The sequence below is a fragment of the Rhinichthys klamathensis genome, unplaced genomic scaffold (assembly GCF_029890125.1).
Source record: "Rhinichthys klamathensis goyatoka isolate OS25496 unplaced genomic scaffold, OSU_Roscu_1.1 h1tg000004l_1, whole genome shotgun sequence".
Taxonomy (NCBI): domain Eukaryota; kingdom Metazoa; phylum Chordata; class Actinopteri; order Cypriniformes; family Leuciscidae; genus Rhinichthys; species Rhinichthys klamathensis.
Window position 1 is genome coordinate 5,295,943 of NW_026606557.1, and position 25,303 is coordinate 5,321,245.

General features: G+C 38.1%; 1 protein-coding gene across 1 annotated transcript; it reads left to right on the top strand.

The window, feature by feature from the left end:
- The first annotated feature begins 329 nt into the window (after window positions 1-329).
- Window positions 330-24,556, top strand: gmip (GEM interacting protein). The gene is made up of 21 exons (XM_056252207.1): window positions 330-610; window positions 3,283-3,376; window positions 3,688-3,781; window positions 3,906-3,969; window positions 7,380-7,505; window positions 8,752-8,816; window positions 10,599-10,706; window positions 10,811-10,891; window positions 10,977-11,138; window positions 12,589-12,726; window positions 13,683-13,873; window positions 14,765-14,871; window positions 14,963-15,025; window positions 15,109-15,198; window positions 15,280-15,440; window positions 19,040-19,219; window positions 19,784-19,921; window positions 20,563-20,765; window positions 20,846-21,173; window positions 23,127-23,229; window positions 23,665-24,556. The coding sequence occupies exons 1-21, from the start codon at window positions 562-564 to the stop codon at window positions 24,225-24,227; spliced, it is 3,108 nt and encodes a 1,035-aa protein (XP_056108182.1). The 5' UTR covers window positions 330-561; the 3' UTR covers window positions 24,228-24,556.
- The last annotated feature ends 747 nt before the right edge of the window (window positions 24,557-25,303 follow it).

The window sequence follows — 25,303 nt, forward strand, 5'->3', positions numbered from 1 at the left end:
CTAACTAAGTAACACAATTAGTTACTTTTTTAGGGAGTAATGCTCTATTGTAATGCATTGCATGTAACTTTCCCCAACACTGGGTTACAAAAGTTCATAATATTTCCCATTTGGTATGCCAAATACAGAAAAACGTGATAGCAGTGATGTTTAAAGTTGCTGCACAAACACAGTATTTCCAAATTCAAGAGCCTTCGATAGGCCACAAACACAAAAATCACACGAAAAGAAAAAAATGACAAATGCAGCCACAAAATACCGGCAATATCTCAGGCCTTAGCAGAAGTTGGGGGTGTTAGGTGTGTCTGAGAGTGATAGTGAGACAAACTTCCTCCTCATACGATGGTGAAAGAACATTGGCCAACCTCCACTTTAGAGGAAGAGAAGTGGCGCTGTGAGAGAAGAGAGGGCAGTTATCAAACCCCACACCGCCCGTCTTCGCGTCCTGCGTCAGTGTTGGCCTGTGAAAGGTGATGATTCTGGCAGGGCTGGGTGGACTAACTGCTGGATGACAACACGAACACGTCTCTTGTGAGCTGCTGGTTTTTCAGTAGAGACTAGATGGAGGAGGCAGCAGAGACGGCACAGCTGAGGCAACCAAAAGTCCAGGGTGAGTTACAAACAGACGTCGAGGGGAAATGTGGTGTTGTTGTTGTACCCCACCACAGCTTTAGGCTGTGCATATGTGTGATTTATTAGTTATCTTGCTCTCTTTCTTTGGATATGCGTGCTTGTGTGTTTGTGTTGCATGCAATGTTCAGTGCACTTCCTGTCTTGTTCAATTTGCCTTTGTGCAAAAGTTGCATCTCAAGGAAGGTTTCATGTGCACCGCATTTTAAAAAAAACAAAAATTTTGGGACAATTGTACAAAATGATTGCACCTTGGGGTCGTATTGTTTCTTTCCACATGTAAAATAAAGAAGGTAAATGATAAAAAAAAAAGACAAGATTTTATTTTTGGCATGGTGTTTCGGGAAGTTTTTTGTTAATTTACTTTTATTTATTTTTAATCTCATAAATACATAAAATGTATAACTTTAATGAGCCCGGGATGTGGAAATAAACAACCTAAATCAGACCTCAGTGGGAGGAAGTCACATGCACTGGTTTCAAGCAATTTGTAATAGCTGCAGTTCTTCTCGTTTCTACCACACTGAGTATCACATGACATTTAACAATATCATTTTTGCTATTAGTATCAGATTTAGAATGTAACGTTCTATATAACAACTAACAGCATAACGTGACAACTGGCAGGGCCATCTTTGAGATGATTTGGACTTCCGGTGGGTGATTTTTCTCAAGCAAAATGGAGATTAAAAAAAAAAATCTTAATCCATACAGTTGAACTAATCTCTTCATGAAAAACAAGTCCTTATTGTCCCTGTAGCAGAGCATGTTAAAAACCCCTTTACAGGATGTGGTTGACCTACATGGTGCATGTCACAGAGAGAAAGAGAGATGACGGTGATGCTTTCTTTGTTAGTGCAGTGCAAGAGTGGCACATTGCAAGTTTAGACCCATAGCATTATGAGCATTCAAGCCTTCAGAGAGTCCATGAGTAAAAAGCACGTCGAAACTTTAAACGATCTGAATCGATGCCGTAATTTACCTGTGCTTTAAAATACCAGATGAAATGATCTGTGCGAGGTGATTCATAAATACTTTATTTTAATGTTATTGTCCAAATGAGCATGAGTCTCGTTGCTTTCTCTTTACTGCCTCTGTCACGAAACGCTTGTGTCAACTTCAGTAGTGCGACTTCCTGTCTTAATGTCAAATGCACGTTTCCCGGTGCCATTAATTGTCATTACTTTAGCTTTAGGTTCCAGTTCCTGCAAATGTTCATGTACTTTAACCACAATCAAAAACCTTTTTCACAAAGAAGTGTATTGTCATGCTTTATCTTGTTTTATTTGACACTCTCCACGTTACACACATTATATATTTACATGATTACATTATAAGTATTGCAGAAGTAATAATACAATTAAATAATACCAAAACCAACGAACAAAGGTTTGTATTAAAAACCTTTTTGGTTACACTTTATTTTAAGGTTTATTTTTTATGTTAAGGTAATAGAGTAATATTAATTAACTACACGTACTTACTATAGGGTTAGAGGTTACACTTTATTTTAAGGTATCCTTGTTTCAGTGTAATTATATATTTAAGTACTGAGTAATATTAATTAACTACATGTACTTGCTATAGGGTTAGGGTAAGATTAGGACTTGGTTGAGGGTTAGTTGCATGTAATTATGCGTAATTTACTGTTATTACGATGGTAAATGCATTTGACATATGTAACAAGCCAAGGACACTGTAAAATAAAGTGTAGCCCTTTATTTTAAAGTGATGTAGTTACATTGTACTTACTCAAATAAGTACTTAGTAATGTGCTTTAGAGTTACGGTTAGGGTTTGGTTACACTGTAAAAAATGATCGTGATTTTAACGGTAAAACACTGTAAAAATGCTACAGTGAAAAACTGTTAATTGGTTAACAGAAAGTTTCCTTACTATATACGGTAAATAAATGTGATATATATAATGGTACATTTAATTTAATTTTACTGTAAAATACCGTTAAATTTACAGTTTTTGGAAGTGAAAAAGAACAAGTCATTGTATAATTTACAGTGAAAAAATGTAAATTGACATTCCCATAATTCCCTGCGTGACACTTCACATTTGATGTATTTTGTTTTTAAATAACTGTTTCTTCATAATTTTACCATGATGGTGTTTTAATGTTTGTGTGAATGACACTGTGCAGCTTCTGTATATTAGTATTAACTTTCTTGTGGAAGATTGCTTATGAAGAGCATTGATTTATCATGTGACTCTCATCACTGCTGTGATTGTTGGCTGTCAGTGTATTACAATGGAAAAAAAAACAGATATTAATACTTCAAAAGGTCAGTATATTAACATTATGTCAGATAATGAAATACGGTTTATTGCTGTAAAATTATATACGGTTAAAAGTTGTAAAACCTAAAACGTTGCTACCGTATTTTTAACAGGAAAACTCTGGTAGCCACAGCTGCCAGGGTTTTCCTGGAAATTTAACGTTTTTTTTTTTTTTTTTACAGTGTAAGGTTACTTGTAATTATGCATAGTTTACTGTTATTGCTATAGTACGCACATGTTGTAACGTGTAAGTAGGTCACCTTAAAAAAAAGTGTTACCGTGAACTTTTTTTTTTTTAAGAATCAGATTTTCATTGAAAGAAATCCCACGTGGCTCCGCTCCATCACATGTTCTTCTGTTTCAGATGGTGGTACCCCAGTCCGTCACTCAGAAATCAAGCGTTACAGTGAGATATTCCGCGATTTTGATGCCAATTTGGATCTGTCATTAACATGCTCGTACGTAGACCTCCTCATTCTGTTGTGGGAGTCCAGTCTTGAAAATAAAGGTTCCAAAGCGGTGATTTCACAGCGTTTGTTTCTTAGTGTGAAGAACTTTTAATAGTCTAAAGATTAATAATCCATCTTCCACTATAAAGAACCTTTAGTCCAATTGAAAGATCCCATGGAAAAGTTAAAAGTTACTGATGGAACCATCGATGCCAAAGAACCTTTATTTTTAAGAAGCTGTCAGTCAAACTGTTTTAGCTCTGTGAGAACCGCCATGTTTCATTTTTAATATCGTTGTGTCTGCTGATTTGATTTCTCAGGACTGTGGATGAGCTTCTCCAAGAAGCAGACTCGCTGTCTTTAACAGACACCTCGGCAGACACCACACTGAACGCCGATCTGGACGATATTACGGTGAGACATGATTGATGAATTACTCTTCCCACTCTTTTTCCCCTCACACACTCATATGTCATACGTCTTCATACTTCTGGGTTCAACAATCTCTCTCGAATATTAAAAGCCGCATGTTTTCCAGGGTGAAGATGTGGAGTCGTTGAAGATCTGCCGTGAAGAGGAGGAAAAGGACGGATGCGTAACTGGTAATTCTTTTTAACATCTTTGTGCATGAGTGTTTGTTTGTTGGGACATTTGGAGGAAGACTAACAGGGTGGAGGACTAATGAGATTTGTGAGAGACACATTGTTTGTGCTCACATAGTTATTAGAATGAATATCGCTGCATATTCGTATTGAACCCTAGAGAAGACATATGGCCTTCTGTCCATCATTCGAGATATCTGAGAGGAGCAAAGCAAAGCAAGAGTGACTGATCAGACTCGGAAGCATCATGTCACGCCACTAAATCTCTCTTCTTCGACCTGCAACTGTTTACGTGTAATTAGCCACATGGACTAATGGCCCCTTGCTAACAAGATTAGCACCGGACGGGGGTTAGAGAGCAGATTAAATCGGCCGACAGCTGCTCTCTGTTTTTCCCGCTGATCCATCTCTCCAAGAACTATATAGGTTTGAAAGAATGTTAGCATTAGAACTGTGATCTTCATATAAAGTTGGAGTAGAAAAAAAATAGGTATAACATATAAATTATGTGTATAGATGAGATTAGATATATTTTGACTAGGTAATAGCTATGCTGCATTAAATATATATATATAAATATTGATGTTATCTTTCCATGGGTGCTAACTTGGTGAAACGTGTCTGCTCTGTGAGTATTTAGCTGTTTGCTAGCTGAGATTAGGGATTACGCTAACACTCAAAAGTTTAAATAAAACATCCGCATGGTGACCTTTCGAGGCAATCTCTTGGCTTGTACTCACAAAACACATCATCGTCATTACGTACACCTGAGACAGACCTTCAGTATCAACAATTTATTCCTATGCCGTCTTAGCCTAGTTCTCTAACCCCCACTGTGAGCAATCTGATCAGCCAAATGGACTGACTAAGCAGAGGCATTTCGTGAATTACCTGGAGAAAACTGTGTTTAATGATTGGTATCCGATTAAAATATCCTATTAATCATATATATATTCATTTTAGATTCACCAGTTTGGGTGGGATAATTTAACAAAAATGTTCCATATTTCACTCCAATTTCGAAACACAGTAGTATGAAAAGTAAAAGAAATGATATTTTGAAATAGGCTATTCATGACCACAATGCAACGTTTCTTTTTTTTAATCAAAATAACTGAAATTTATGCCAAATACTACAATGTTAAATACCAGTAGTAATAATTTACTCTACAAATTCAATAATGTGTCATGGTAATGAGAATGATATTTTTTGCATCATAATAAGAATGATATTTTTTCTCTAAATCACAATAATGAGAATTCGATATGTTTTAGCATCATGAGATTGCGATATGTTTTAGCATCACGGTAATGAGATTGCGATATGTTTTAGCATCACGGTAATGAGATTGTGATATGTTTTAGCATCACGTTAATGAGAATGAGATATGTTTTAGCATCACGGTAATGAGAATGAGATATTTTTTAGCATCACGGTAATGAGAATGAGATATGTTTTAGCATTACGGTAATGAGATTGCGATATGTTTTAGCATCACGGTAATGAGATTGCGATATGTTTTAGCATCACGGTAATGAGAATAAAATATGTTTTAGCATCACGGTAATAAGATTGCGATATGTTTTAGCCTCACGGTAATGAGAATGCGATATGTTTTAGCATCACGGTAATGAGATTGCGATATGTTTTAGCATCACGGTAATGAGATTGCGATATGTTTTAGCATCACGGTAATGAGATTGCGATATGTTTTAGCATCACGGTAATGAGATTGTGATATGTTTTAGCATCACGGTAATGAGATTGCGATATGTTTTAGCATCACACAGTAATGAGATTGCGATATGTTTTAGCATCACGGTAATGAGATTGCGATATGTTTTAGCATCACGGTAATGAGATTGCGATATGTTTTAGCATCACGGTAATGAGAATGAGATTTTACATCACGGTGATAATATGATTTTCATAGTATCACAGTAATGAGTTTTACTTTTTTCCCTCTACATCGTTGTAATGAGAATGACATTTTTTCCAGATCACTGTAATGTTATTACATTGTCACAATACAGTTTTGTTTTTTTACAATATATCTTTTCATATATATTTCTTAATTTTGGGGTGAAATATGACCAGGGTTAGCCTGGGAAAACCCAGACAACTTCCGGCAAATTTAGATTTGCTCTGAAAGTTAGTCTGGCAAAGAGCTCATTCAAGCCCATTATCAATCCGTCGAAATCGAGGCACCAAAGATGGATGCCGCCGTCAAACATCACTCGTTCGAATCAGCTATCGCGTCTGTTTTAAGCGATTTGAACGTTTCCTTTTTGTTAAAAACCGAGCAAAGAACAACACTCGGAGATGTTTCTCCGCCGCTCTGCATTCGTCATCTCCTTCATCGCTCTGATTGGGTTTAGGTCTATCCGCGACATCCGTTGGTGACGCCCCTCTGGAAATGATTTGTCTATGACGCTTTGCCAGACCATAACTCAGTTACAACTGAGAATGGTCTGGTTTTAACCAGGCTAGACCAGGGTATGTTCTTGCCATGAGATTCCCCTGTGTGTACAATTGAGCTGAGAAAATTGTTAACAATATGTGTGACGGTAACGTCAAGCTGAATTTAATGAGAGAGAGTGTGTTTATTAGACTGTAAAGTAATGATGAGATATCTATATCCTTATATCAGGAAGTCAACCCCACCCTAATCTAAAGACCATCACTATACAGTCTGCTACTGTCCTGGATTATTTCCCCTCCCCTCTGTGCCAAAAGTGAACACACACACACACACACATATTCATTAACATGACAAGTCAAGAAGTACGGCAGGATGGAAGTGGGATAGTGGCACTCCGACAGAAATTGATGAAATGATGGAGAAAATTGCGGTTTTTAGTTGTGATGTTTTGATCAGCATTTAATGCCCAGGGAGGAGACAGCAGACAGAGGGAGGGTGAACAGTCTCGGTCTCTGTGAAATCCTCACACACACACACACTCACTGCTGAGTCCCAAAGCCTTTTGGACACTAACAGCGAGCCCAGTTGCTCCCTATACACGCATTTTGCATGGATATTGAATTACCAATCCGGAAATATTGTGCTGGAGAGTCACAGGGATTCGACTTTTCGACATAGATGTTATGATTCTGTGCTCGTTTTCCGACACCTTTAATAGACTTTTGGAGAATGGTGTCTTTCCACATTGTGTTTAACAATTTTTTTGTGTGCGTTACGATGGGCATGTACTGCAACTCAGCATTTTCCAAAGCTTTGCCTTTACATCCTTTGAAGATACGGGAGATTTATCCTCTGAGTAAATGAGTGACAGCCAACAGAATCGTTAAAGCTGGTTGAGGACAAGCCTCTGTTAGTCCCGAGCGGGGTTTAGTTTACATAGAGTAAGGCATGCACACGAACCGTTGATGCTGATGTCTTCCACCTCAGCCCAGGATGCCGACCTGACCCTGTGTCGCTGCGAGGGTGGCGTGGAGCTCGCCCTTCAGTACGCCAAAATGTGGTGCCGTTATGCCAAAGACCTGCTGACCTGGATGGACAAAAGAATCAGCCTGGGTGAGTGCTTTAAATTTAGTCTTTGACTACACTAACTTAACAGTCACAGGGGTCACATAGAAGAACACACATCCAACTGTCAGAAAAATATTAGAAAACTAGCATTTAGACTCATGTTTTTAATGTGCTGACACATTATGTTTAGGCTGGATTTGTTTGCCAGTGATTATAGATCGTTTCTGCCTGGAAGAAAAGCCGAGGGATCTCTTCCTGGAAATAGCATGAGAATCTAAAATTGGATCTCTGATAGAAAATGACTTGTGTTGAACAACACCTGTAAGAGGATGAAGTAACCTTTAACACGTCATCATCTCACACAGCGCCCTCCAGTGGAAGGTCACTGAGAGGTGTACTAAAAGAAGTACACTTCAGCATATATAATTCTAAAAAGACTACTTATTACAGAAATAATATGCTTTAAAACAATATACTTAAGTGCGGACTTGATGTAATGTTTTGGGAAAATCGTTTTCATATGTAATTTTATATTTACTTTTACTGTCTTTAAAAAAATAAAAAATGTATGTGGTTAAATTATCCTGCCGAATGGACTGACAAGCATTTATGCATTTATGGTAAACTAAGATAAACTTTAATGTTATTTCTATTTAAATGTGTATGTCACGTATTTAAATATATTTGTAATTACTCATTTGCAATGAAGTAGAAATTTACCACATCAAAATATACAAAATATTATTAGCATTTAAAACTTTGATTAGCAAGTAAAGCTTTTAATTTGACAAAGTATACTCTTTAAAACTAAAAGTGTACTTAAGTGTGTTAAGAAACACAGTCATGAAGAGGTATGTATGATAAATGGCCAGAGCAAAAAGAGACAGAATATATAACAGAGGCAATGCCAGACATCAATAGCCTAATACTGAATTAACAGAAAAGGGTAGCATACAGTACATTACTCGGTGTGGTATTCCTGGTATTGGTGATGATGAATATCCTATTTTCCATTGAGCTCTAATGCTAATGGGTTATGGCCCGATAAAGTTATGTCACCTAATGTCCGCTCACTGTTGTATTGATATTTTGAAGCACTTTGTTGTGTGTCCATCAATACAGATGCAAACTATTTCTATCAGTCAATCGCATTTTCCATCTGGTGTTTTTTCTTATTAACCTCTTTCTTCTACATGTATGTCAATTTCAGCAAATATTCACAATTTGGCGTAATAGACACCATTATGATTCTGAGCATTATATGATTATGAAAATGATTGTTTGTTTACAGAGCAAGAGTTTGCAAAGAGTATTATTAGAGCGGCAGATGCAGCAAAGTCATGTGTTGCTCAACAGGTAAAGTGTGTGTGTGTGTGTGTGTGTGTGTGTGTGTGTAAAACATGTAATGAGAGGCAGCTATTGGCACTTTTGGTCATGTGGACTTCTATAAAAACTCTTTTAAAACACTTTTCACAATCTAATTAGTTTATTAACTTCTCTATTGGCAATATTCAGCCGTATACATTCTTTGCATGGGAATTCAGTAGCATTTTTGTAAAAAAAAAATCATGAACATTGAATAACATCCATCCATTCTGTGATGGAAATAATCCTGGTAGAAATTACATTTTAAAACGTTTGGGAATAAAATGGCTGACTCCATTGTCTTGCTACGGTTAATTTCATAGGTAGCGTTTTATATCCACACGATTAAATAATATGACAGTTTTGCATAATTTGATCAAAAAACAGCTGGATTGATTTTATGCTATTATTTAGGAAGTCTAATATAAGATAAGCTAAGCTTAAAACAAAATCTATACATAAAAGTAGCAAAATAATTAATTAATATAGGGGCTATAGAATTCAGAAACTCTCGTTATTAGTGACACCTGTGGCCGTTAAGTGAACTGCAGCCAGCAACTTAAACTTTTTGCTCGTGCTCGAACCATGGCTCGAACTCGTGCACATAATTGCACACGTGAACGACGAACGTGATTCAAGGCCCCGATAAACTCGCGGTATTTTTCATTCCTCTTCGTTTAGAAGTAAAAAAAAAAAAGTTGTAAATACCTTTGCAGAGATATACTGAACAAGCATGATTCCGACGCCGTCCACGCTGCTGAGAGCGACGTTTAGATTAATATGCAAATATGTGCTTTCCTCTTAATAACAAAATAAACAAAGCTGTAAGAAAGCAGCCGTCAAGAAAGCATCTAATCACAGCGATGTGGATATGTTTGCACAAGCTTTATAATTCACAGGCAACATGTCGACAGATGAGGTAATTAAAATGACACTGACTGTTATGATGTTGAGACCATAGTCTATAACTGACTATAGTTGAATAAATCTCTTTTCTTTGCATGGCATATTGACGTTACAGAACAAAATGGCTCTCTTACTACATTCTCCTGAACATTGTATGCTCGCGCGCGTAAACGTCACATCCGTATTATTTTCCCGGCAAAAACTTCCCGATTCCTCCTTCACATAAAAGTCAGTCTACGGGCTTACACAGACCTAGGACCTAGGAAGTCTGGGACAGTCTTGTTTTATCATTTTTGTTGATAAAGCTGGCAATAAAATGCGATTAATACATGAAAACGACGTATAAAAACACATTATTTCCATCACAGAATGGATGGATGTTATTCAATGTTCATGATTTTCATGAAAAAAAAAATGCTACTAAATTCCCATGCAAAGAATGTATACGGCTGAATATTGTCAATAGAGAAGTTAATAAACTAATTAGATTGTGAAAAGTGTTTTAAAATACATGAAAATTCTTACATATACCCCCTAACTTGCATAACTTATATGAAGCAGTTACTATATAGTTTTATACATCTAATAATGAATGTTGCATGATGAAATCTAAGCTGGTTTTACAAAAATCTATATATAAAAGTTTCAAAAATAAATAATGAAGTCAAGGTAAGATGCTTAATGTGGCTTTCATATATAAAAAAAAAAAAAGTAAAAAAACTGAATAAAATGTATTAAAGAGCAGTCCCTGTGACTAATCGAGAATTTACCAAACACCCTAATGCAACTATTCTGTTGCATAAGGAACATGTTGTTTACTGTCAGCCCACTTTAATGCTCTTAAATCAGTTTGGACACTCTCCACAGGACATGATGCCTCTGCAGTATATCTACACCCAGGCCCTGGAACATGATCTCAAAAGCAGCACCTCAGCCAAACACACTGCTGAACTCATACAACAGCGCTGCTACCAGGTGCACAAACATCCACCTGATCAATGTTTATGACATACGCAAGAAATATGAAACATTTAACATGTGACGTGTGGGGTTTAACTATCTATCTATCCATCCCAAAGGCTCTCTCGGCCAAGAAGAACGAAATCGACAAGTGGCGACGGGAATTCAAAGAGCAGTGGTCAAAAGAACAGAAGAGGATGGTCAGTTCTTAGTGCTGAGGTTGATACTGTATGTGTATCCATTCATTTATCAGTCCAGTAATGTGACATATGTTTTGATGATCAGAATGATGCTGTGTCTGCGCTGAAGAGGGCTCGACAGCAATACCAGCAGCGCTGTGAGGATCTGGAGAAGGCCAAAGCCATGACAGCCAAAGCTGAAGAGGAGACCGGGGGTTACAAGACCCTGGACAAGAGGAGGAAGTCCAGAGATGACGCCCAATCTAAGGTCATCCCGAGTACATGGCTCATTCTATAGTTTAACATTAACAAAAAAGGACAAAAACAATATGTTTTCGCAATAACATTACTCTAGTTTATATCCAAGTTTAATCATTAAACACCGTCTTGACATTACAAGGGAAAGTATGTTTTCCCTGGTGTATTTGTCAAAAGGTTGTTTTGTCTATTCTGCCATACGAACAGTGATTGTTATAAATAATTTTAAGAATCACATTTTTTTTGCAGATATCCATGTGATATTTAAGTTGCAGGGGGTTGTTCGGATAGTAACATAGTTGAAAGAACTTTTGAAGACATGAAAAAAAAAACATAATTTAATTACTAAATAATGTACACGTTTTTAAGAAAAAGAATTTTAACTTTATTTAAAGGAAATTCAACGTTAAACTACATTTTCTACAGCATTTAGATTTAGGAAATACATTTTATAAGGATAATGTTGACTTTACACATTTTTTATTTAATATTGACACTGCAAAACCTGCAATTTAAGGGATATTTAGACAATTCTCAAGCAAACTACTACAGAGGGTGCACAAAAAAATTGTGTGAGATTATAATATGCTTTCCATTAATAAAATATGTTAGTTCTGAAAAATACTATTATCAACAATGCACATGAAATGTACCCTAAACATTTCGGTGAGATTATAAAGGAGTATTTCTTGTTTTAATAGTGCAGATGACCAAAAGTGTAAATATGTGTCATGTTAAAGGTGCACTATGTAACTTTGTTCAAAATTAGTCAATACACCTTCAATCCTTTTTCCAAAACGTATTTTTGTCTTACCCTGATTCACTATGGTAAGGCTATTATAAGTGTTTATATTTCAGACATGTCGGGATGGTTTTTGTGGGAAATTGCGTGCATGCGTCGCTCGCCCGTGTGTGTCTCGTCATATCTGTAAATAGAGTTAATAAGTTGCTCCGGCTGCTTTGAGGTTAGTCTTCACAGCGAGTGAGAAAGGTTGACATGGAGCCGCTAAATCTCCAACATCACCCATTTAAAACAAACGGCGAACAGAGGAGAGTCTGCTGGAGAAAGAGAACGAGACCGAGCTCGTAATAAAACAAGAATCAACATTAGCTTGGCTTTTCAGAGATGGAGAGAACTGAGGGATGTGAAATGTTGTAAATGTTGTAAACGTGATGCTAAAATGGTGTTTTGATTATTTAACAGGTCAGCAAGGCGTTTTGAATCAAATAAAATATTGAATATACAGATAAATTGCTGTATATATCTCTCTAACGGAGTTCATTAAAGCATTTTCTGTGAAGGCTCATATTCATCCGCACAGAAGCACAACCAAAACAATGTTCCTCCGCAAAATGCATGCAGTTTTGTTTTTTAACCGCTAGAAGGCCAAGAGTTACATAGTGTACCTTTAATTATCTCTTCTGGAAGATATTTATTATCACTGTGCTTTGTTACATAGGTTACAGAGACTGAGATGCTGTACAGGCAGTGTGTGTGTGAAGCAAACAACCATCAAAGAGAGCTGGAGAAGGTGAAGCGCAAAATCATCGTCCACATCCGCAAGCTCATCTGTCAAGGAGACACTGTGCTGAAAGAGGTGGGTTCACCAGCCTTTAGAGACAGATCGGGAGGCTAAAAGGCGACAAGTAAATATTTACACATGAAGGAGAAACTTTAGGTCGATTGGATCACAAGTAGACGAGGGAGACACATTCCCGTTTACACCTGGTGTTTTAATCCGCCTCTTTTGTCCACTTTGACCACTTCTGTCCTGATTTCTTAGAGGGGAGGGTCCATGATGAGGGTACATTTATTGGCTTTTTCAGATCTTTTGATCTAACGGATGAAATAATCCCGCGTAATCTACATCTGAACACGACCGGAGACAACGTAAACGCACACGGAGAGCTGCAGGTTTCGGTTAGGTTCTGCTGTGAGTGCGTGTTAAAAATCAGGAATGGTGAGAGAACATCGTGCTTGGTACGTTTTTCGTCTTCAAATCAAACTCTTCAGCCGAGAAAGTTTTAATCCAGTTTGGCTAGCACGCTTCCCAGAATGTTTACATGTTAGGTCAGTATGCGGAGAGTAGGTCGGTCTTTTGCGGCTGTTCGACCACATGAGCGTTTACACTATGAAAGCAACCCGGTCAAATGTGTTTTCGACTACCTCTGGGAATGGTTGAAAGTGGACAAGCTCAAAATGTTTTACACCCCGTTTACACCTGTATTTAGCGTCGTCCAGTTGTGATCCGATCGACCAAAACGCACCAGGGCCATACTTTACTTAGAATGATGGGAAGATCTGCTATATCCAGGGAAAGTCTATCAATCATCAAAAAACAAAAATGCAATAAAAAGCAGTGTAGTATAGAGAGTGGGCTCTTTTGAGATGAACTATTAAGTAACCACTCAGAATTCCCTAGCATCCACAAAACACCCTAGCAATTGCATAGCGATGACTTTTGTGTCGGCTAGCACTAGTCATCAAATGTTCAGCGTATCTAGTTTACACTCCATGGCTTCTTGATCAAAGTCTCTATCTTGTTCCTGTCAGGCAACGGTGAACATGTTCTTTTACCAGCGGCAGCAGACTGAGGCGGTTCCTCTGGGCTACCAGAACCTGGAGCTGACCTGCAGGCCCTGTGAGCCGGGTGAACCCTACCTGCAGTACATCCTGGGAAAGCACATGACCGACCATCCTCTCCAGAACTTCACATTCCAGGAGTTCATCCCCCAAAGCAGGAGGTGAGGGCACACAAGAATAACTTGTAACTTTCAGGGAGTCAGTAAGGGAGTTGGTTTTTTATTTTTATAAATTAATACTTTTATTCAGCAAGGATGCATTCAACTAATCAAAAGTGACAGTAAGACATTTATAATGTTATAAAAGTGTTCTGTCACATATTTTGAACTTTCCATTCACCCAAAAAAATCCTGATACATCAGTTTCCATTAAAATATGAAGCAGCACAACTGTCTTCAACATTGATAATAGTACAAAATTCAAACAGCAAATCAGTATATCAGAATGATTTCTGAAGGATCATGTGACACTGAAGACTGGAGTAATAATGCTGAAAATTCAGCTTTGATCATAGGAATAAATTACATTTTAAATTGTAATAATATTAAACAATATGAGCATTTTCACTGTTTTTGATCAAATAAATGCAGCTTTGGTGAGCTTAAAAGACTTCTTTCAAAAACATACTGACCTCAAACTTTTGAATGGTTTAAAAATAATTGAAGGCAAGATTTCAATCAATATACCAAGAAGCATTAAAGCGTTAATTCTTTGCACGTGTCCAAAAAGCTGTTTTATTCCGGTCCTCTCTAACTTATTCTTATCATACAGCAAGTATTATACAGTAATGTGGAGACGTGTTTTTGTCTGTTCTTTTTGTTTGAGATTTGCTGTTTTTAATAGTAACAGAGATCAGCTTCACTTTTTAAATGTATGAATCAGTCGCTAAATCCCACTGATGTTTATTGTGAACAGAATTAAATTGCCGGCAATAGCTTAAGCATTTCTGCCTCAATGCTTCTGCAGTCAACTAAAGCTCATTTACGTGTGTGAACAACTAAACTAGCAACCGCATCATTTGAGTTGAATTTCTGTACACCCAATTTTCACAGATCCCCACCAACAGGTCGACGTAAACAAAGCACTGCTACAAGTTACCTACAAGATTCATACGCGCTACCAGATGAACTGAAACACAGCAGCAGTTTAGTAGATGGACGTACGTCTGATTTACGTCATAAACTTTCTTGCATTTAACCCGTCCAGCTGAAGTGCACCTGAAAATTGACATGTGATTTATTGATGTACAGGACGGCCTGGTCACAGTGACCGAGACAGCACAGGAGGAAGTCTTGAATCGCTGTCCAGTCCAGGTAGAAAAAAATCTCTTGCAACATGTTATTACTGTCCTATCTAGATGTTGTAAATAAGTGACTAATACCTCTCCTCCCTGAAGCTCATGGGAGCCGTAAGCTGCCCAAGGCCTCCTCCACAGGAACCATGTCTTCAGATGATCTCGATGAGAAAGACGCTCTGCAAGAAGCAGGTAAATTTTACTCTCTCTGCATTTCAATGGCAGACACTGCAGTTGTTGACTTTTTTTTATTTATTTTTTATCTGTGTACAGAGAGCGAAGAGGGTTTATCTGATAGCAACGGAATGACGTGTAAACCACGAACTGCATCACGTGCCGCTTTGACCCACAGACTGAGAAAAATGAAGAGCAAGATGGTCAAGTGTAAGCAATGTGACAACTACATCCTGGTCAACGGGATTGAGTGTGAGGAGGTGAGTGTCAGATAAGGGCCCGTGGCTTTTAGTTAGTATATCCGAGAGAAACCGCTTCTCGAACAAGAAAAAATGTAGGGGGGGACTTGATTTTGTTCATGGGGAATTGGTTGAATGGTTGTGGTTTGCTATTGGTGGATCTCATGTGAGTGACAGGTTGATCCCGCCCTCACGCCACTAAACACATCATCAGAGAAGAGAAGAGATGAGCTGCAAGAGGGAGAAGAATTTATTTTGATTAAAGATTACAAGGAGACATGAATAATAATTTTAAAAAAGATGTGCGTGGATAAATCATCTAGAATAAATACTGCAATATTCCATTAAAAAAAACAATAATTGATGACACCACATTTTTATAACGCCATGTCTTGCGTGAAATGCTGCAAAAGTCACAAGACACGTCAAAAACATCCATCAAGCATGTGCAAAAATGCATTCTGTGTTGCTCTTTGAAAGGTTTATACATTACCACAAAAAATCTACCTTCTACGAATAATAAAAATGAATAGAATTGTGCTTTATTGTTCACTTAAGGCGGGCAAAAACATAGTTTTTTTTTTTCACTGGTCAATTTTGAGATTTCGGGATATTTGTCTTCAAAAACATGTCTTCTTTCAGACTTGTGGTGAAAAAAAGTCCGAAATACACATTTAGGTCGTTATTTTACTACACTTTGTCTGTTTGCGTCTGTCATCAAAAGTTGGCGATGTAAATCATCCGTTGCTCCGCGATCGCGATCTGCACGAAAGCTCTCTCTCTCTTGTACAATGCTGTCGGATCCAAATATGGTCATTTCCTTTTTATCAGCGACCAATCGTGAAAGTAAAAGGGCGCAAATGCGCAATCTCATTGGCTGACGCTAAATCTTTAAAGCCCGTTTTCTCAAAATGACCTTTCTCTCATACTTAAAGTCCGAAATCTCCACTTCGGTAGCACCTATATACACCAAACTTTCCAGTCTTGTACCTAGTTATATTATGAAGACATTTACTGAGGGATTTGTAAATATATTATTCCTAGCCCGATTTATATAACATTTTACAGTTTTTTACAATCACTTTGTTACTATTTTCAGAACCTTGATGTCATTTTTCACAACTCTAGACACAAAACTCACAACCAATGATCAAAAAGCACATTTTTCAAAACTCTAACCCTTTTCTCAATTGCTTGGATACAATACACATAAAACTTAGATCATTTGTTCATTCAACAAAGATCACCTGTTCAATATGACACAACTTAACATCAAAGTACTACTATTTCAAAAGGCAATTCACACATTACATTTCAAATGAGTGTCTATTCATTTCCTTACAATGATCTAACTATCAATTGATACAACTGCTCAAAATGATAAGTAACTGTTGCATTACTCTTAATGCATAGTTGTATGGAAACAGACACACAATCTTCCATGTTTACAGTAAATCATGAAAGTTTCAAGATAATGAGATTCATTGTCACCAATTAGCATGGCATGAACCAATTTGACTACAATATCCATGGATGTAGCCTAATATTTTATCATACTGTAATGCTTCATCAGACACTGTGTCTATGGTGCCAAATACTGTACCACCTTTTCAGACTATGTACAGTATTGACAGTACAATACTGTATAGATGCAGGCCCTTGTAACTGCGTGTCCAATTCTGCCAATCACAGCAGAGCAGTGTCAGGCCTGGACTCGCCATGCCAAAGGTTTTTTCCAAGATGTCATTTTCCAACATCCATTGTGATGTAGATGAGAACCTGTGGCCAAATCCACAACACAGAGTTGATGACAGTGTAGAAGTACAGTAATCACTCCTGTTTAGTTTCTTACAGCAAGTTGAGGAACACTGCATTTGATGTTTTACAGTACTGTCTTTTCTTTTCTATTTCATAGCTAATTACTGTATTTTTGCTTTGATTCAAAAAACCATGTTGTGATTGTACTGTAGTGTTTTGCATCAATATATTACAAACTTTGTTCACAATGATTCCACTGTGTCTGTAATATTCTCTCTACTACTGCAGTACTTTTACAGAGATGTATTTACTGTACATGTAGTACCATAATGAAACCTGTATCACCTATTTTGCTCTACAATATTTAATGATTGTACGAACAATGACACAGTGAAACTATCGGTTGCTTGTGTGTGGGTGATCTATAGTTATGTTTCAATGGTATTTCACAGTTAATTTGTTTTTTGAACCAATGATTGTGCAAGTGCAAGATTTCTTTAAAGATGTGAATGCACAATGCAATGTTTTGAACATTAGACAGCCTGTGTTACAAGTGATTATCGTTTTGAGTTTTGTGTCTAGAGTTTTGAAAAATGACATCAAGGTTCTGAAAATAGTAGCAAAGTGATTGTAAAAAACTGTATTCAAAAAAACATGGCACAAATCATTTTTTTTAAGGGTATTGACAGTATATTCTGATTTATAGGATAACAAAAGTAGATATCCATAAATCCCTCTGTAATTTTTTTCCCATCTAATATGTGAACACAATGAAAAAATAATTTTGAACCTGGCTTTATCCAATACTCAGATTTCATTTTTTTTAAATACATGCAAATTAGTGCATATTTAATTAGATAATGCCTAATTTGCATATTTAAACATTAAATTACAGAAAACTTGTAATACATTTTTTTCTCATCTTAATGTAGGTAATCAACTGGGAAAGTTTCATGGTGATATCTGCTAGTTAAAAAAATTTCCCTATTCACCTGTAGTGTCTCGCCTTAACTAAAGCTATTAACTCCTGGTGAACTGATCCTATAAATAAGTGTGCTGTAAGTAGTGTGATGAAAGTGACAGTTAAAGGGATAGTTCAAAAATGAAAATGCTGTCATTAATGACTCACCCTCATTGCAACTTTCAAGGCCCAGAAAAGTAGTAAAGACATCGTTAAAATAGTCCATGTGACTACAGTGGTTCAACCTGTGGTTTTGTGCGCAAACCCCCCCAAAATAACGACTTTATTCAACAATCTCTTCTCTTCCACGTCATTCTCCTACGCTGTTGACAGTCTTAACAGTGCAATGCTTCCTGGTTCTACGTCAGAACATCGGCTTACTATCGGCCAGCTGCTGTGTCAGCATCACACGCTTGTGTTGTGGTTCTCACGTGACCAGGGTCGGCCAATAGTGAGCCTACGTTCTGACGTATAACCTGGAAGCGCTGCACTGTTTACACTACGCGAATAGTATAGGAAAATGACGGGGAAGAGAAGAGATTGTTGAATAAAGTCCTTATTTTGGGGGGGTTTTGCGCATAAAAAGTATTCTCGTGCTTCATAACATAAAGGTTGAACCACTGTAGTCACATGGACTATTTTAACATTGTCTTTACTACCTTTCTGGGACTTGAAAGTTGCAATGATGTTGCTGCCTATGGCTGGTTCAGAAACCTCTCGTATTTCATCAAAACGATCTTCATTTGTGTTGCGAACATGAACGAAGGTCTTCCGGGTTTGGAACGACATGAGGGTGAGTGATTAATGACAGAATTTCCATTTTTGTGTGAACTATCCCTGTTAATGACTGGTTAGTTAAAGAATGAACATGGCAGACTGACTGTTGCTCTTCTCTTGCCAGTGTGGCCTTGCACTCCACAGGAAGTGCCTGGAGGTTTGCCAGCTGGAGTGTGAGCACAAGAGGGGCTTCATCTTTGGGATAGAGTTATCCCTGCTGCCCAGAGAGAGCCAAGACCCTTGTGTGCCCTTCGTTGTCCAGCGCTGCACTGAAGAGATTGAGAGCAGGGCTCTCGGAGTCCAGGTAAGAATAAAAGCAAAAACACTGATCTTGTGAAATTTGACTAGTATTCTGTATTTTTAATGCTTGCTAAGGCAACTTTTGACTATTGCTCTAAGGGTTAAGGCTGGATTACATTACACGGCTTTTAAAATCCGAAAAGATTTTAAAACACTAGACTTGCCGACTTTGGAAATGGTTACAGAGGTTCTGAACTCATAAAACAGAAACATGTGCCTCATTGCTAGGAGACATGTGACAAATAAAAATAATGAGTTTTAAAATCGGCTCAAAATATCAAACATGTTTGGTATCCTCTGACTGGATGGAAAATCCCAAATATGCAGACTTACAGACTGTAAATCAGGGTTAAAAATCTGGGTAAAAGTTGTGTAGTGTATTCCAGCCTTTAGGGTTTGTGATTTCAATAAAGATTTACCACAGACTTGAATGAAACCTCGAATGATTGGGGCGAGTTGTCGGCCGGCATCATGGCAGCCATTTATTGACAAGCAAACAATCATATTTTGTTCAGAAGATAAAATGATCTAGTTGTGTTCCCTCTCTTGTTCTTGTCTCTGTATATAGGGAGTGTACAGAATCAGTGGATCCAAACCTCGCATCCTGAAGTTATGTCAGGCCTTTGAAATCCAGAAAGACCAAGTTGACCTTAGTGACCTCTCACCACATGACATCACCTCCGTACTCAAGCACTTCTTCAAAGAGGTAAAAAAGGTTTCTTGAGTAAAGTTCACGTTTTTAAAGTGAGTTCAAGTAAAACAAATATCTAGTCTTAAATGGAGCACAACAGAACTCGCCCGAATTTTCAGTAGCCTTGTTTCCGGAAGGATTTTTTCCCATAGGGATTTTTTTTTAAAGTCTTTGTTAAAGAGTTATAAGCCATGAACAAAATCACCCAGCTACAAGGTGAATCACAACATTACAAACTTTGATTTGAAGATGTATTTAAAAAGACAAAATTACAATACTGTGAAACTACAATCCCATGATGCATTGCGAATGACATTACAAAGCTAAAACATTACAAATTCAAAACTATTGATCTAAAGATTTATATTTTGTATACACAGACAGTATGTTTTACATTTATTGCAAAATACGCGATTTGCTGATTCTCTGATCATTTGGTATTTTTCTGCAGAATCATGGGTATTGTAGTTTTTCGCCAGTTTAAATAATCCCAGTTTTCTTTAATAATGGTTTAAAAGTCTAATGGTCGCTATAGAGAAAATGAACGGGATTTTTACTACCCGTACCCGACAGTTACACTCTATCTACAGTAATCTTCCCATTCCTTGAAACATATTTTGGGATTAATCCCCTCATGTGGTCTTCCTCTTTCACAGCTTCCAGAGCCGTTACTCACCTTTGACCATTACAACGACTTTATCAACGTGGGTAAGGAGATTCAGAGGCTTAGTGAAAAGGATCATGTTGCCGAGACTGCTGGGATTGTGGAGAGTATTGTGGTCAAACTCCGAGAGCTTACTAGTCGATTGCCTCTGTGTAACTACAAAACAGTGCAGCACATGACTGCCCACTTGAACAGGTACCGTACTGTCTGAAATTACATTAACGCTCATCTAAATGACATAGTTCGCTACTAATCCATCACTTTCTTCTCTTCAGAGTGGCAGAACAGTATGAAGACAACAAAATGTCTCCAGGAAACCTGGGCATCGTGTTTGGCCCCACGCTCCTGCGGCCCCTGGTGTCAGGGGACGTGTCGATGATCGCTCTCCTGGAAACCAGCTATCAGGCTCTTCTCGTGGAGTTCATGATCTCACACTATGACCAAGTATTCGGTTCCCCAACAAGATCCAGCACACCTCCGCCACCGCCTCCCACGGCACCCCTCCCAGACACCCCCCCAAGAGCTTCATGTCCCGTCTCTCCTGCCAGCGGTTCCTCACAGGACCCTGGAGCCGCGTCCAGGGAACGTCCACGCTCAATGGAGGTAGGCAACATGACACCACACAATCAGTAGCTCCACGCTAACATCATGTTCTAACCAGAAGAGACACAGTTTATGCGTGGACACTAGACTCGACACGGCTACCAGACGCGTCCAAATCAATCAAATATCACAGCCAATCAGAAGAGAGTGTGGGTGCGTTCTCTCTCTCTCTGCAAGTGCACTTAAAATCGCCATGCAATGGAAGTTGTGATAGTTGGTGCATTATTTACGAGTTGAATGCGCATGGACGCCACCGCAAAAGTCGTAATTTATCGTTTTCATAAATTAAATAAAAACATAAAAAAGCTAAACTTACCTGATGTGCATTCTTTGTTCTTCATTTTCTAGAAGTTGAGTTAAAAAAACCTTGCTGTGCTTTTGTGTGGCTAATTTAGAGAAGGTACACTGCCATCTTGCTCTGATTGGAGGTTTATTTTGATTAAAGATAGGAGAGCATATTTAAAAAAAAAAAAAAAAAAAAAGATGAATAATTTACAATAAATACTGCAATATAAGAATGGTCATTTTTGATTTCATGGCGACTTTACTTGCAATCAACTAGATAAATATTAAACCATTTTAATATCATTCAAAATAAATACTGAGTGACCGAAAACAATGTTTGTCGTAGAATACACTCGTTTGTTCACATTGAGTTCACACTTTAAACTTACTTGTTACCTTTCATTTATTTTCAAGATCTGAGTTGAATTATCCCGAAGTCACGCAAAATGATATTCAAACGCACATTAGACACTTTTAAGACTATATAAAGCACATTATCAGTCATAGTTTCTTATGTTGTGGTTCCAGCCGCAACGTCGCAGAAATGGAAACCGGGTCTATCGTTCGTTGCGTATCGCCGTACCGGCTGGTTAGAACAGAAACTCGGAAAAGACGCTGTGTGTTGCGCCGTCGCATCTGGTTAGAACACCGTGTAAGTCAAGTAAACACAGTCCGGCCGTTGTCACGATGATGCTGAAAGCTCGCCTCAGGTGGACGTGCTCGTGCGGGCGAAAGAGTTCATCTTGATCTGCTTGAGCCGCTATTGCTCTGCTTGGGCCTGAATTGTCCCGCCGTGCCCGTGGAAAGGCCTGGAGGGATTAAACGCTTACTCTGTGAAGATTACTTCTGCTTGCCTGTGTGCTTGTGCTTATGTCAGAGTCTTACCTCTGTCGCAAGGTGCTTTTAGTCAGTGCCGAGGCTCCTCAGCAACTACAGAAAAGCCTGGAGGATGGTATTAACTAGGATGGCTTCCTCTAATTAGAACAGTTGAACTTATTGATTAGCGAGTTTTAGACTGTTTTAGTAGGCTTCTCACAAATAGCGCTGGACTAACACATTTAATACTGCTAGCACTAACTGGCAGATATATATCATATTATAATAAATCCTATATAAGTTTGGGGTCTGTACATTTTTTTTTAATGTTTTTGAAGTCTCTTAAGCTCACCAAGGCTGCATTTATTTGATCAAAATACAGTAAAAACAGTATACTTTTATTACAATTTAAAATAACTGTTTTATATGTGAAAATATATTTAAATGTAATTTATTTCTGTGAACAAAGCTGGATTTTCAGCATCATTACTCACATGATCCTTCAGAAATCCTTCTAATATGATGATTTGCTGCTTAAGAAACATTAATTATTATCAATTTTGAAAACAGTTTTGCTGCTTGACATTTTCGGGGAAACATATATATATATATATATATATATAGCAATTTAATGCATTGTTTCCGAATAAAACTGTTAATTCATTAAAAAATAAAACCCCTCTTTTAACCCAAACTTTTAAAACGATTCCTGTGTAACCAGTTTACATTATAAATCTTTCAAATGTGTCGCTGACACTTTATCTACAATATAATACTACAATATGACAGTAATTTCAACATCTAAATGATCCATTAGTCAACTTATATTCAGAATTTTTATCATTTTAACAGAATCGCACTATCAAGAGAGATTCAAGCGAGGGTTATATTTCTGACAAGTCATCATCCAATGAAGCAATGGACCAGCTGAGCCCAGAAGCCAATGAGAGAGCAGGTAGGAGGGCTTTAAAAGACATTCAAATTCAATACCAGCTGGCTGCTTGCGCAAACTTTTTGCTCTGTGTTTCTGTGGCATTGCCGATCCTTTTTCTTCCTGTTGTCATAAGCAAACAAGTGATTTTTTTTTTGTTAGTCTAAAGCAGGGGTGTCCAAACTCGGTCCTGGAGGGCCACTGTCCTGCAGAGTTTAGCTCCAACCCCAATTAAACGCACCTGAAACAGCTAATCAAGGTCTTACTTCGCTGTTGAAGGTGTTGAGGCAAGTTGGAACTAAACTCTGCAGGACAGTGGCCATCCAGGACCGAGTTTGGACACCCCTGGTCTAAAGGATATGGAAATACATTTTAAAAGCATTCTGATTAATACAAAATCGCATTTTTTTATTCTATTGTTGCGAATAAACGTTCGATTTTGTTCTGTACATCTTCCAGTCCTGGCTATGAGGCCGACAGCGTCTCCTCAGGGGCATCCGGAGCAGGCTGCAGAAAGTCAACTACAAACTCAGTCGAGGGGTCACTTCAGCAGGCAGCCGGTCAAGTACTACAGACAGGGTTCGGCAGGAGCACTATTACACAAAGCAGACTCTCAGTCGCTGGACGAGGACAATTCTGGGAGCGGGGAAGGACTTGTGCCAGGAAGTGCAGACAGCAGCCGCAGCTCCTCTCCTGAGCCCGAGACCCCCATAACAACTCACTCACGATTACACGACACCCCTAGCCCGCAGGATAAGACTGGATGCACCCAGACTGCACCTCACACAAGGACAGTATCGGATGAGGGGGTTAAAGCAGTAGCTTCTTCATTCGAAGAACATGCGGGGCAAATGGACAAACGAAATACCAACCAATCGAACAACACCCTGGGGGGGAGAGAGCGCTTGATCCGATCCTTGAGGAGGCGTCCGACGGAGGAGAGGACGGCACAGAAGGGCCTGTCCGGACTGAGGCTAAAACGCAGTGATTCGGGGAAGGCCGAGCAGCTCCATTTTGTTTGACACTGACTGAAGCAGAGGCATGTTTACTTCACTGATGGGGTTCCTTAAATATCCCACTGGGATAAATCCCATTTTGTGCTGTAAAGCCAACAGTATTTTAGTAGGCTACGCGCTGTACATTTTTAGTTTCCCTGCTTTGTGGCGTATGACGTACAGTGTAGTTAAATCACAGTACAGATGGTAGTTTCCACTCTCACTGGAAATCTGGCACCGATTTACCTGTGTTTATTTGTTATTCATAGACAGCCTGTCTTGTATAGATGTATGATGCTGAAACATGACTCCTTTGGGATGAACATGCAATATATGGAAACAACAACAACAACAAACTGGCTTGTTTTGTTTTGTTTTGTTTTTTTCTGATTCTTTAAAACTGACATTCGACAATACATTTACTGACATTCTTCAAAATATCTTTTGTGTCCATTAGAAGAACATTTTATTCTACGTTATTATTTAGACCACATCAGGACCTTACCGCTTATCATGCTAATTGTCAATTCAGATTACTTGAGTTTACTTTAGCCTGTACATATGATGTAATACGCTGGCGCCACTAGATGGCAGACGCGACGCGTATGGACCTGCATTACATTTGATGACATGCTCTAGGGATAATTGGGCATATTAATTACCTCAAAAATGACTTTAACTTCCATACTAGCCATTGTTTTGTGAAATTTGCCTGTATTAAGCATTTCCCTACTGTAGCCCTTGAGCTATTTTACAAATTCATGCTTCTGTCATTGATTTTGTGTTAAAAGCACTCTCGGAATGTATATGTAGGGCTACACGATTATCTTATTTCATTTAGGCATATAGAGACTACGAGAACAAATGACACTTTTGATAATTAGCCTGTTGGCTTTCATCCGTTTTCAACCGTAAAATGACAAGTTCACTCACAACTTGAACACCAATTTGTTTGTAACTTTCATTGGGCCAATAGGCTATGTACAAAAATATGTCTTTCATCTCAAGTCTATTGTTCTTTAGGCTACATAGCTACATAAAATCTGAGATTATTATAGCTATTGCCTATGACTATGATGTATGGAATTTACCAATCTTTTCAT

What these genes read in the sequence shown, in the direction of transcription:
- gmip (XM_056252207.1), top strand. Translation starts at nt 562, where the DNA reads ATGGAGGAGGCAGCAGAGACGGCACAGCTGAGGCAACCAAAAGTCCAG. An exon ending in AAAGGACGGATGCGTAACTG is followed by an intron (nt 3,970 to 7,379) that starts GTAATTCTTTTT and finishes CTTCCACCTCAG; the next exon opens with CCCAGGATGCCGACCTGACC. An exon ending in TACAACAGCGCTGCTACCAG is followed by an intron (nt 10,707 to 10,810) that starts GTGCACAAACAT and finishes TCCATCCCAAAG; the next exon opens with GCTCTCTCGGCCAAGAAGAA.